This window comes from Fukomys damarensis, unplaced genomic scaffold, assembly GCF_012274545.1.
Source record: "Fukomys damarensis isolate Sample0158 unplaced genomic scaffold, DMR_v1.0_HiC HiC_scaffold_12, whole genome shotgun sequence".
Classification (NCBI taxonomy): domain Eukaryota; kingdom Metazoa; phylum Chordata; class Mammalia; order Rodentia; family Bathyergidae; genus Fukomys; species Fukomys damarensis.
Window position 1 is genome coordinate 8,524,969 of NW_022900924.1, and position 14,175 is coordinate 8,539,143.

At 43.5% G+C, this 14,175-nt stretch overlaps 1 protein-coding gene and 1 pseudogene across 1 annotated transcript in view; both read right to left on the reverse strand.

The window, feature by feature from the left end:
- Coro1c (coronin 1C) overlaps positions 1-14,175 on the reverse strand; it is a 44,571-nt gene that overhangs the window by 4,944 nt on the left and 25,452 nt on the right. Inside the window, exons 3-6 of the mRNA XM_010604004.1 lie at positions 5,749-5,878; positions 3,015-3,196; positions 1,803-1,922; positions 1,206-1,310 (exon numbers count right to left, since the gene is read on the reverse strand). Of these exons, the coding sequence (XP_010602306.1) occupies positions 1,206-1,310; positions 1,803-1,922; positions 3,015-3,196; positions 5,749-5,878 (537 nt within the window). The remainder of the gene's footprint in view (positions 1-1,205; positions 1,311-1,802; positions 1,923-3,014; positions 3,197-5,748; positions 5,879-14,175) is intronic.
- LOC109117399 lies at positions 9,418-11,676 on the reverse strand (annotated as a pseudogene).

Here is a 14,175-nt window from a genome sequence, read left to right on the forward strand (position 1 = left end):
GTCACACCACCTGAACAATGAAGAGAATCTCATCTGGGAGAGAAGTCACACACACTCACACACACACACACACACACACACACACACACACAAGACCTAAGGAGCTAGGCAGTATGAGGCCCTAGCAAGGTTCTTCGCTCTCATAGTTTCCATTTGTTTCACACTTAAAATTTTAAGGCAATGCAAAAGAAGCTAGACACCTACTGTAATTTGCCTCTTTGGGCTCATACACTCCAGGTGACTGTTCATGTAGTGTGTGGCAGCAATGGTAAGGCTTATGGACTTGACAGCTGCCATAAAGTGACTTTTACGGAAACAGATAAGCTCTCAGTTATAATTAATTGACCTTAAAAATGCAAAGCAGCACTGCAGTGTACTCCATCAACTGTGAAAAGGAAAACATCTCCAGCAAGAGGCTATCTGACAAGCTTGGGGACCACATCAAAAGTTCCATTTTTATTAATTCATTTATTTCAACTATAAAGAGTGCTTAGGAAAACTGAACCTACAAAAGAATAAGGAATTTTTAGGCCACCATCTACCAAAAGGAAATAAAAATAATAGTTAAGATACCAATGGCTTATTAAATGGAGGTCATAAGGCAGGAGGAAGGTGTTCCGAGCTCAGAGTAACATCTTCCGGGAACAGCTGTCACCCCGAAACTTCGTAACTTCATAGTTCAGCCTGCACATCCTCAAGCCCCAACCTTGAGCGTCAGGAACCAGAGCCCTCTGGAGAGTTTCTGAGGCCTTGGAAGGCCCCATCCACACAGGGCTTCTCTTTACCAGCCACGGCACAGGGTACCTTAGGTGTGGCAGACTCATCACCCATCCCTAACCAACACAGACTGAAAAAATCACCAACTGCACAGCACTACTGGGCGCAAACAAGACACCAGCATGTCCTGTTTTTCTCAGCAGACAGCTCTAAGAGAAGCTCTCTCCCTTGGCATATGACCTAACACCTAGCCCGAGCCCAGTCTCAGTCAGAAGTGCTGAATACACACATTACCACCCCACAATAGCTGGTCCAGTCCCGTGCCTGAAACATACCAAAACCATCTGTCTTTATCTCAGCTGAACAACAAATAAATTAGACAAATCAGAACACTTAAATGATACACTGTCCAACTTCTAAATCTCTTGAGAACAGATATTTCCCCTTACAGGACTCAATTAATATCAAATATTGAAAGTTCTGTTTACCTTTCCACATAAGTAAATGATACTGGTGTCAGGATCATAGAAAGGCAGCAATACCCCATTGCTTGTGTCCATTTCATGAAGAGCAATTGGTTCTTGCATATTTTTCTGAGGAAAAAAAATATGTACACATCTTAATATGCTTCAACTATGTGAACAATCTAAAGTCTGAATGACTTCATACATGAAAATATTAATAGGGATCAAACTGACTGACATGGCCACACAATTAATGCACACATTTGTGTGATTCCATCACCAAAATGAGAGTGCTCTCCTCATTTTCAATTTTTTAAGGTACCTTTTCTCATTATACATAAATATATGTGCACTTAAAAACTTCAAAGACATAAAGAACACAGAAGGCAGTCCACATGCCATACATCGTGGTATTGGGTGGTATTTGGTCTAACCACACTTCAGGATGACACACACAAAACTGCAACTGCACCATCCATACAAGTTGGGGGTAGACAGCAGAAGTTTGGAAAACTACAATAAGACTCCTATAATTCACTACTAACTCAGTGACAGGGTCAGAACGGAGAGAAAGAGAGCTCAAGTGAAAGCAAGCTGGTTCAAGGCAGGGAAGGGGCCTACCAGATTCCAGAGCGCCAGCTGCCGCTCGCTCATGCGGCTGAAGCCAGTGGTGAAGACGTTGCCGTCTGCCAGGAAGATGGCCCTCATGGGCCGAGCTCCTTCATGTGCTTTCTCCTTCTCCTGGGAGAGTGAGAGCAAAGAGGCACATTAAACACACTCAAAGGAAAAGTGCGTGAGGAACCTATACACTGAACCCAGCTTCGCCCCGTGTGCCATCCATGTTCTCCTACACAGGGAGCCAGGGCTAAGCACCCCTCTTCCTTCCCATATGAGGAAACAAATCGACATTAAGTGATCTGGTCAAGATCCCCAGCTAGTTAGCAAGCAAGAGCACCAGAACTGGACTCAAAAGCTCACTCTTTCCAACGCATCCTGCTGCTCACCAACATCCATGCACTGCAAACATAAAACATACTCAAGGACTCTACCAAGTTTTTCTCCTCAAGAGAGTTACAAAGAGGGTTAAAGGTTGGGTATAGACTATACTCTCTACCAACAGTCCAGGACATGAAGAAGCCTGGTCTAGTCAGCCCCTCCCTTAACCTCATTCATTTAATCAGAGTGCACTAATATCCACCCCGGGAAATGCTGGGTGAAGAAAGACCACACAAGGCCGTGTAAGCCATCAGTGATCAATGGGGACCAGCCATAATGACTACCCGACTCTTTAGAAACAAGGCTGCCAAGACCATGTGAATGTCAGGAAGGCCTCGGGACACAGCTGAAGTGGGGCATTCTTGGATTCAACATTTGGCTGTTTCAATCCTGACTAAAGACCTTAGGTCAGGATATGTGATTCTGCTAAGGCCCAGCCAGTGTGGCAGAAACTAAGACACCGAGCCAAGCAGAGAATGGCTGTAGTTCTATAAGGCACTTTAACAATCATTTGGAAAACAGTGGGGACTTTGTTCATCAACAGTTAGTACTAAGCCCCACAACCAGGAATGTAATCTGGTTTAGTTAATCCAAACTTCTAAATTCTTAAGGATGACAGTGACTTGATAAAAACTTTGTATTGGTTGCCAAAGAAAGTTGAGTGAAGGCTGGAAATGTTTAACTCCAGAAAGAAAAGTGACAGGGACAGTCAGAAGCCTGTATAAGCTTTTCTGGTTCAGTCTGTGTCCGAGCTCAAGGGCCCAATGGCCAGGACTGCTGCCTGCCTTAAAAACAGGGAGTTCACAGGCACTGAAGAGCCACTAGAAGAATACTCACAGCAACAATCTCCTGTTTCCTGGGGTCAATTACTCTCACTTTCTTGTCTTTGGAAGCTGTGCAGATCAGACTGCCATTCCGGTTCCAGCTCACATTGTAAATCATGTCTGAATGCATGTCATCCAAGTTTATGAGGGCTTCGCCTGTCCCCACATTCCAGATGATGATGGCATTATCACAGCCTACAACAAGCAAAACCAACCCCTCAGAGATGAGAAACACCGTATAAAAACAAGTCCAAGAAAACCATAAACATCTTGCACAGAAAGGAAGGTGCTGATGATAAGGAGTTCTACTAACTGGAAGATTGAAGTGATAAAGACTTGTCTAAAAGAAAAACACAGCTAAGTTTGGGTCTGTATGAAACAACCAAACAAAAACAAAGAACTGCACCAAAATAGAACCTTTTTTTTTCCAGCATTAACTAGGCTGGTGGTGGACCTGAGTCATTTCAAGTTTCTTTTTCTAGTAAAGCAAACATCAGAACGAAAACAGCAGTTTATTTCTTTTCCAAAGAACTTTGGATAGCAGACAGTCAAATCAGTGATGCTGAGACATGGGCTCAGTATGGGAAAGCACGGAACATTACAATGACAGGAGGGAATGCAAGGACTGACCTACTTGCTCCCCGCAGATCTTTTCTTTAAAAGGGGAGAAAAATAGCCTAAGAGTGGCTTGATCATGGTGAGAAGCCTAAACTATACTCAAGCAGGCACGTAGATTCAGAAAATGATGCCCAAAGAGGCCCACAGCCTCTCAGCTGACCAACTCCACCCCTCCTTTTTCAAGGCTTTGCCCCTTTAAAAGGAAGCATCAGCCAGCAGCATGGGGTACATCTGTGATCCCAGGATTCTGGGAGGCTGAGGTAGAAGAACATCAAATTCAAGCCCTGCTTGGGCAATTTAGCAAGACCCCATCTCAAAAATTAAAAAGGGGCTGGGGATATAGTTCAGTGCAAAGGCTCTGGGCTCAATTCTCAGTTCTAGGACATGCTTTTGTTTTTTAGGACATCAGTTCAAGGATAAGGCAAAATAGAGGAAAGAAAATGGAAAATTTTTTAGTGCTTTAGAAAAATTAGCCACTAATATATACGATACTGCACACAAGTTGCCCAAGGACAGCTGCAGAACACAATAGTACACAAAGTTGCAGCTAAACTCAGGGGTGGAGAACTAACCCTTCTCAGCCTTGCTCCTCACGGGCAAACACGTTAACTTCAGCTGCTGCAGGTAGATCGTACAGTCTTAGAATACGCAGAACACTGCAGTCCACCTTTCCCTCTGCTTGTGAAAGAGAACAGCAGTCTGCTCATGATACCCTCTGTGTGACCTAGACGAGGAGGGCAGCAGGGCATTTTCCACATGGAATTCCACCTCTGGAATTTCTTCCTCTTATCAGACTGAGGCTCCGGGTAGATCAAAAGGGTTCCCAAGTACAGTTTTCAGTGATTATAAAAAACTGTATCCTATTTAGTTTTGGAAACTAGTCTGTGATTTCTTTAGGTACCAGAAATTAACTTTATTTAACTCACCATACCTCAAAACATTCTGTTTTCAGTTAAAAACTGACCTGCCTCTTTTTTTTTAAACTGGTGAGGAATAAGACCTTTAAAAGCCAAGTGTGGTGGCACACACTTGAGAGAGGAGTTTGAGGCCACAAGTTCGAGGCCAGCCTGGGCTATGCAGTGAGCTCAAGCTCAGCCTGAATTCTATAGCAAGACCCTGTCTCAAAAAAAGAGATAAACAAACAAAAAACCCTACCTCCAATACAGTACTAGAATAAACCAGTATTAAGATATCATTTGCATACAATGCAATGCATACTTAGGGTATACCCTAATGCAGCGGTGGTGAACCTATGGCAGGCGTGCTGGGTAGGGCACGCAGAGCCCTCTCTGTCGGAGCAGGAGCCGAGTTACCCCAGCAGCTGAGCAATGAGTAACAGGTGTCTCTTCTGAACTAAATCCTCAGTAGTCACATTTAATCGCAGTGTCGGCACTTTGTGATAAATAAGTGGGTTTTGGTTTGCAGTCTGCGTACTTGGCCTCTAAAAGGTTTGCCACCTCTGCCCTAATGTATACTTAGGGTAAGTTTGAACAAATGAATGCAATCACGTAGGCCCTGCCATGATCAAGGCACAGAACATTTCTATCGCTCCCAAAGCTCCTTAGTGCCCTCTCTACTGCTTTTATGAAAGAAAATAAAATCTCAAGTTTTAGACACAGGAATTGATTTCTATAAGATAAACTTGGAAAGTAATCAAATGAGAAACTGGTAAGCACCCTAAGACTAATACAAGCATTCCTTACAGTGTTAACAGCGAAAATCAGAAAGAATATCCAGAAACAAGGGATTGACTAAATAAACTGAGCTACATCCAGAGAATAGACTATTCTGTATTAAAAATACACCTAACAGGAAGAACATTTAACGACACAGGAAAAGAACCACAGTGCACCACTAAGTGCAAAAGGCAGGCGGCATACAGAGTGTGTGAAGCCGACTCTGCATCTCTGGAAGTATGAACGCCTCCATGGTTTTCTAGTCTCTTCAAAACTGTAACCACGGGTCTCGGGACACAAAGCTCAATGGCAGAGCGCTTGCGTGTGAATCCCCGACTTCGATCCCCAGCATCACAAAAACAAACAAAGCTGCAGAACACACATTCATGACAAATTTGCCGTTCCCTCCACATGAAGGGCCGAGAGACGCGAAGGGGCCTCTGGAGCTCCCACCTGCACTAAGAAGTACGTTGCGTGCTGTCGGATGCCAGGCCACGATGCCAACTCTCTTGGAGTGGCCTTCTAAGATCACCACAGGTTCAGTCAGGGAAAGGGTGAGTCCATTTTCTGGAATCTGCCACACCTGTTGAAAAAGGAAGGAAGATGATCCATATGAAATCTACTGCCTCTCATCATCATATTTGCTGTGACCATCTCTTTTGAAGACGTGTTCTGCCTAATCAGAACATGCAATGACACAATGACATCTGGTGGGGAGTACTCTACATTTCACTGTGACATGGCTGTACCGTAAAATGCAACATGACATCAAAGATCAGGATATCAATAAGGTAATAGGTATGGTGGCACACATCTGTGATCCCAGCACTCTGGGAAACTGAGGCAGGAGGATCACAAGTTTGACCCCAATCTGGGCAACTCAGCAAGACCCTATCTCAAAATAAAAAACAAAGGGCTGAGGATGTAGCTCAGTGCAAAGGCTCTGGTTCAATCCCCAGTAAAGATGTCTGACATTAGTGAAGATGTGAATCAAAACCACAAGATACTACTTTCACATACCCTAGGATGGACAGAAGCAAAAAGACAGATAACAAGGGTTAGCAAGGGTATAAGAAATCAGAGCCTTCACACACTGCTGGTGGGGCTGTGATATGGTGCAGTCACTCTGGGAAATCGTCTGGCAGTTCCTCAAATGATTAATCATGTAGTGATCGTGTGACCCAGCAGCCCTATTCCTAGGGATATGTCCAGGAGGAATGAAAGTAGAGGTCACACAAAAATTTGCACAAAGAAAAATTTGCTCACAGCTACATTATTCGTAACAGCCAAGAGGTGAAAACAACCCAAATGTCCATCTATAGATAAGTGACTAACAAAACAGGACATACTTATACAGTGTAATATTACTGGTCACAAAGGAAGCACTGGTATGTGCTGCAACATGGATGAACCTTGAAAACAGGCTAAGTGGAAGAAGTCAGACACAAAAGGCTACACATTACAGAATTCAATGCATGTAAAATGTCTGGAATAGGGAAAAACAGACACAAAGGAGAGTAGTGGCGGCTCAATGTTGGATAGCAGGGAAGAGGTGATAGGTAAAGGATATAGGGTTTCATTCGCTCATTCAATCATTTTTGGCCTTTTCAGACAGGGTCTCACTATGCAGTGCATGCTCACCTTGAATTCATGACAAGCCTCCTGCCTCAGCCTCCTGAGTGCTAGGATTACAGTTGTGCACTATCACACCTGGCTTAAGGTTTCTTTTAGAGATGATAAAAATATTCAAAAATTGTGGTATGGCTGTACTTATCCATGAATGACCTAAAAAATCTGTGAATTGTAAATTTTAAATGGGTGAATTCTGTGTGAATTATATCTCAGTAAAGCTATCTTTTAAAAGCTCTTGAGTGGTAAGGACAAGAGGAAGAGTCACCATACCCTAACTGGGACACATCTGGTCGAAGGGGAGAAAGCATCCCAGCAGAAGGAACAAGGGGGCGTCTGCTTAATAATGGAAACCGCAGCTGTTTTGTTTTGTTTTGTTTTGTTTTTGGGGTACCGGGGATTGAACTCAAGACCTTGGCTTGCGAGGCAGGCAGCAGCACCACTGAGCTAAATCCCCAGCCCCAAATACACAGTTATAAAGGTAGACAAGCAGACACCCTCTGAGAAGAGAGGGACGGAGTTATGGGCAAGCGAAATAGCAGCAATCCTCCCATCAGATGTTAAATTAAAATGATTAGCCTCTTACATATGAGGATTAAAATAAGTAAATTTATCATCACCAAGAATTTTAAGGAACTATTTCACAAAAAAATTTAAACTTGCCAGTGAAAAATCACTTCAACAGTGGAAAAGTGAGAAACAACTTCCCTTGGAGGGGATTTTTAAGGGGAGAGAAACAAATTGGGCTCAGTTTCTTAGTGGAGGGCAGAGCTCTGGCCCAGGTGAGTATTTAAGGCTCAGCTGTTCTGGTGTTCTACAAAACATGAGAACAAAAAGTCTGCAGTCCTGATGAGTGGGGGAAAATCATAAGTTCAGTGATGTGCTCGCTGTTCTACTCAAATCACGGCAGAATAAACTTGTCTTTTGAGGGCCCGAGTCTAGTCTACACCTCACCTGCCTGCCCCGGAACCACCACCATTCAACAAATTTTACAGTGCAGGTGTGAACAAGCACAGAAGGTAAAAGACACGTTCCCTGCCTCTGTCTCCCCCTCACTCAGACCACGGCCCTACTGCCAGACTCTGAACCACCCTCTCTCCTCTAGCAGAGGTGCGCAACTGCTTCCCCTTTAGCACAACACATTGCTTTCTTTTCTTTTTCTTTTTTTTTAAGTGCAGAAAAATCAACAAAGTAGGACCCCTTTATTATACATTTATAAAATGGTAGTATAATTATTAAAAATGGAGCCGGGCGTGGTGGCGCAAATCTGTAATCCCGAGTGCTGAGGCAGGAGGATCGCTGTGAGTTTGAGACCAGCCTGGGCTACATAGTGAGTTCCAGGTCAGTCTCAACTACATAGTGAGACCCTGTCTCAAAAAAAAAAAAAAATCCAAACTAAACGGGGACCATTTTTAAATTTTTGGTATCTTGGGTTTTGCATTCATTTTTTCATCATCTTCACTTTTCATAACTTGCTTTTGGCTATTCAAAGTATTCTCTTGTAAACTCTCCCCCATCGAAGTACAAGTCAATGTATCAACTATTCGATAGTCAGAAACATAAGTTAACCCAATAACTCAAGAACAAAGATGGAGTTCTGAAATAAATGTAATAAAAATGGAAGCATCTGCAACAGTGCTTCTCACAGTGCAGATGGCACCTCAGGTTGTGCAGTGCCGTTTTCCTCATGCTGTGTGTTTAGGTGCCGCTAACAGGATTTGCATAGTGGAATCTGAAACAAGACAACGCCTCCTATGTAGAACACATTACATCAAATAACTCTACATATGTGAATACTAATCTGTACTTTTGTACTTAAAGAGGCCACAATTTATAGTAAGCTCAGAACATTCTTAAAATTAAAGTTACAAAGTGAGTATTTTTAGGAAATTTAGCAACAAGTGCTTAAATTATTATTTCATTTTTGGTGACCAAATTATATTTGAGCATAATTTACAAAACATATGACTTTTAATGACATTTTAAAGACATGGTTACAACAAAACTATCTATTAAATTAAAATAAGGAAAGTCACGTATTCAAACATATCTACAGAATGTCAAAAAATGTGTGGGTATACACACTTAATGTACACACATACATATACAAAGACACATCTAGAACCAGCACCTAACCACATCCCCACTTCTCACTAATGACTCAATGAGTCATTTATTCCTTTAAGATCAGCGTAGATTCTATAAGGCTGTGACAACATATGGCTGAAGAGATCAAACACGAGCACCCACACTTGGGCTGGATTAAACCGTTCCTCTTCGTGACTTTTGACAAGCAGTAATACCACTTACACAACTATACCTCAGTAACTTAGAATTCAGAGTATAAAACTATAAGCACAGGACTCTTTCACTCTTTTAAGCCACTAACTGATAAGGGCACACCAGACTAGATCACCGAACCGTACAGATGATCTTTACTCAATCTAAACAAACGTGTTACAACATTCTGAAATGCTACATTTTGTGAAATGCTCATTTCTTCATCTCTTCAATTGCCCGATGCAGGTCCTCTGGTGCCCAGGCCGATTTCATCTTCATCATGACTGTCTTCTGACGTAGAATATTCCCTGACACAGAGGAGGGCAGCATCTCCACACATCTCTTTCAGATCACTTCCTGAAAGCCCATCAGCTTCTTGAGCGACTTCTAAAAAGGTCTACATGCCTGTCCACATTTTCAGTTTTCAAGATGAGCTTCAAGATTGCTTCTCTTTGTTTTAGTGCAGGCTGGTTGATATGGAATCTTGTAGGCATTTTCCCCACTGGAGCAGAGTCAAGGTCCTCAGGATGATGAGTAGCTCCCATCACTATGACCTGGAAACTGTGATCAGTATCCAGTCCGTCCCCGAGACTCAAACTACTTTCATCATGGCTGTAGCTTCATGGTCAGAACTTGAACAGTTTCAATAGAAAGGAGTCTATTTCATCTATAATGATGATGGAACTCTGTAACTTCACGGCAAGGGAGAAAACAGTAGCACACAATCTCTGAGAGTCTCCACACCACTCATCAGTCAGTGTTGAAGGCTGAAGGTTAGTTAATACATCGACAGCAGCTTCTTTGGCCGTAGCCTTGGCAATCAGTGTTTTACCACAGCCTGGAGGACCACAAAGAAGAGCCCCTCTGGGAGGCTGCAGATGCCTAGAGTTCTCAAATGCTTCTTCTTTTTGGTACCAGGGATCGAACTCGGATCCTTGTGCTTGCGGGGCAGGTGGCAGAACCCCTGAGCTAAATTCCCAGCCCAAATGCTCTTTGATAGGAAAGATGACTGTATCTTTAAGATCTGTAATAACATCACCGAAACCTGCTGCATTACTCCAAGTAACATGCATATTAAGGCAGCCTACTAGGTGAGCAGCAATACTCATTTAGTTACTCTGAAAGCTTCATGTTTCTTACACCAATTTGCTTTGTTAGTTCTTCTGCCTGTTTCTGAGCTTCTACTTTCTACTTTCTAGTTGGATCATTGCATCTACCCTCCATTTGATAGTGAAGTATGTCACTGCACCAAATACTGTTAAACGGAAACTTAGACCAACAACTTCGTTCTGACTTCAGGGTTGAGAAAAGGCTTCAGCCAGAAAGAGCCGCAGCAGGAACCCACACCAGCCTCACACAGGAAGAAAATGCTACCCGGAGCACAACGTACTTGCTTTCGTCCTCACATGCCCTTTATTCCAGGGTTTATGATTAGCAAAACAGCCCTGAATTGATATTGACTATTTGAATATAAAGCAGGGTTGAAATTCTGAACAGAACAAACAGAAAACAATGGCTACTGGTTTGATCAAAGCATGAAGTCTGCAGAGAAACAACTATGAAATGAGACCTCAATGACTCAACAGGAAATGCATCTTGCAAGATAGTTCTGACCCAGGCTTAAAACTGAGAGTGGTAATACTACTTGCCGCCTCCAGATGGCACCCTAACCATGGGCTCTGAGGACCCCTTCAAGGACTGACCAGGGACTAAGTACTAAGCTTTCCAAATCTCCAAGGAGTGCGAGGTGACGGAAGCTTTGGTTATAATCAACCTTTCCGTCCTTAAATATAAGGGCAGAGACAACTCATAACAGGACCTCATTTTTTCCTTTCTCTAGCATCTCTTCTAGCCATCTGACTTGAACTGACAGGAAATTTTAACGGTAGAGGGAAAAAACATTTATTACATAATCTCTAAATGAGGAAAAAAAAAAAAAAACTATTCCTTTTTCCTGTACTTTCCACAGATTTAATGCTTTCCTCCAGTAGGTTTACTCAGCTCAACTGCACACATTCAGGCAACACATTTACTGAGTGGCCACTAATAAGGCAGGTTTGGCAATGGGTGATAAAGGCCCTACTCTTGGAGGAGTTAATGGTTTAACATAAAGCAGAAGGCTTCTATCAGACTGAAAGGTAAAGACAGCAAATATGAGTGGTGTGATGCAGTTAAACAGCGGACCCTGGAGATAGGTGATCCCTGCTTCAAACCCTACCTGGGCAACTTACTGAGAAGATCCTGGGTAAACACATAACTGAAATGTAAGTGCTGGCTAGGGTGCTATACAGATTAAGTTAGTCACTAAAGCCTTGCACCAAACAGTATTTCCAAAATGCACACAAACTATGCAGACTGAGCCTGTTAAGTCGGCTCTACCCAGACTGATGTCACCAAGCCTGCTTCGGCCATGGATCAGCCGTGTGACCGTGGCACATTCATCTAACCTTTCTGGGCTTTAAATTTCCTCATCTATACAATGGGGAGAATAATGAACTTGTCCTCAGTGGGGTGGCTGAGGATTAATGCGCTAACACGAATCTAACGCATTTAGAACAGTGCCCAGCATGAGGCAGACACTCAGTCAGGAGAGCTGCTGTTATTTCATTATTCATAGGAGACAACAAAGAGTAACCAAGGCTGGGCCCTTGTCAGCTGAGTGCAGATGAAAATGCAAGTGTCACCATTTACCTTCTTGCTGGCCAAGTGTGGCCCACGCAGGTAGGTTCCTTGAGGAGAGATGAACTCAAACAATGAAGAGTTAAGTGACAGAAAAGAAATCAAGTAACCCATTTCAAAATAAACAGCACAGATGAAGAAAGTAATTTCCTAAAAAGTGTGTGCAGCATCTAAACAATGCCTCAGAAAGGCTGGTTGAGGGGTCAGCAGGGAAAAGGCACCAGAGTCAAAAGATAACACTGCAGGCTTGGGGACTGGAAGTGTATAAGGAAGTGACTGGGGAAGTCTGTGAAACAAAATAAAAAGAACCCCAGGGTCTGCTGGTAAATAAAGGGGTGTTGTTCTCCACTGGGGACTACGGGAAAGAGCCGCAAGACCTTCCATGGTAAGAACACACATCCTCTGGCTGATGCCCACAGGCCTGTTTCCGTATGGCTCTCCGTTCTGCTTAGGATTGTATGCTACTTCTGGGTAACAGCCTGTCCCTGTGGACTGAAGGTCTTGCCTCTTGCAGCTCAGGGCCCACAAAGAGCAGAGAGTGACACAAAGTACACATAATCTGCACACTGGCCTGGGTGTCAGAAAGTTCAAGCTCCTGTTCGAGCTGGGACATAATTAACCATGCTAGCATTAAAAGGGGCTGCACTTCTGGGATCCTCTGCTTTCTTGTTAGACGCTGGGGCAGCACCAGCTGTCTTGCACAGGGGTTACTGGAAAGGTCAGATGAGCCGAAACATTTTGCATAGTACTGTCCTAGTGGGAAACAGTGCCAACAGGAAGGAGCACAGGCTTTGGAGCAAGGAAGGTCAGGTTGCAGATGTGCCCCTTGGGCCACACGACCTTTGACAGAACTGCCACTCTGTGAGCGGTGTTTCTAAGTTATGATCCGTTGTGTTCCTGGCTTGGCTGTGCTGTTGCAATGATTAAATACAATCACACACACAAAGACTTAGAACAAGGCCTAGCAAAAGACATTTCTACTCTGTGCTCATGAGTACTCTTCTTGCTGTCACCATGACCACTATGACCCTGAGTGTATTTACTGTTAGGTCTGAACATCAGCATTTCTGGGACTAAGCCTTGTCTTCAAATTAATCCAGCACTGTGCTCAACTAAGGAACACTAATTTACCTCCAAGATACCCTATGTGTGAAAGCCCAAGTTTATGCCTAGGCCAATTAGCACAGTGAGGGCAAACTGAATCTCTGCACAGTCCCGTGAGCTTTGCTGGGCTCGGTGGCTGCAGGCTGGTGCTCCAATACCAACCAGCCTTCTGAAAAACATGCAGCGTGCAAGGAGGAAAACACACACTCTCCACCACATTCAGAGCGGGCATCTCACTCGGCACTTCCCCTCCCACTTAAAAAAATACGGCTGTTTGTGTTCCTGAAATTTTCTATTTGGACAACACATTACTATGGCAATGTTCTGTTTTGTTTTGAAAGAAAGGACAAAAACACAATCAGTCCCAAGGGCTTCCAGATGAAAAAGTGAATCAATCACTGAAAACCCATCGAGGTTCTGGAAAAAAACAACTTCAAGCGCATGTTCTCAACTACTGTACCACTGGCATCCTTTTCACATGTGAAACTGTGTGGAAAAGGACAGCTCCAACAAGGAAGAAAAGAACAGGAAGAAACAGGGTTCTCTCTCAAGTAGCAAAGCACAGTTAAGTTTAATGGTTTTATTTTTCAAACAGCACAAATTACAAGCATATACAAAGCGTTTCAGACCCTGCTTTCCTATTTTAATCACCCATCAGGAATTTGCTACTGAGCTAAGAGCTAGAGTTACAGGCAAAAGAAAAAAGGCTATTCCTCCAAGAACCATATCATTTAAAAATTACGGAGACCAAGCGGGGGATTTAGCTCAGTGGTTCCACCGCCTGCCTCACAGGCGCAAAGGACCCAGGTTTGATCTCCCTGGTACCAAACAAACAAACAGAAAGATTTTTTAAAAAAATTAGCTGGGCGTGGTGGCGCACGCCTGTAATCCCAGAACTCAGGAGGCTGAGGCAGAAGGATCGCTGTGAGTTCAAGACCAGCCTGAGACCAAGCGGGGGATTTAGCTCAGTGGTTCCACCGCCTGCCTCACAGGCGCAAAGGACCCAGGTTTGATCTCCCTGGTACCAAACAAACAAACAGAAAGATTTTTTAAAAAAATTAGCTGGGCGTGGTGGCGCACGCCTGTAATCCCAGAACTCAGGAGGCTGAGGCAGAAGGATCGCTGTGAGTTCAAGACCAGCCTAGGCTACATAGTGTGTGTCAGGTCAGTCTCAACTACATAATGAGA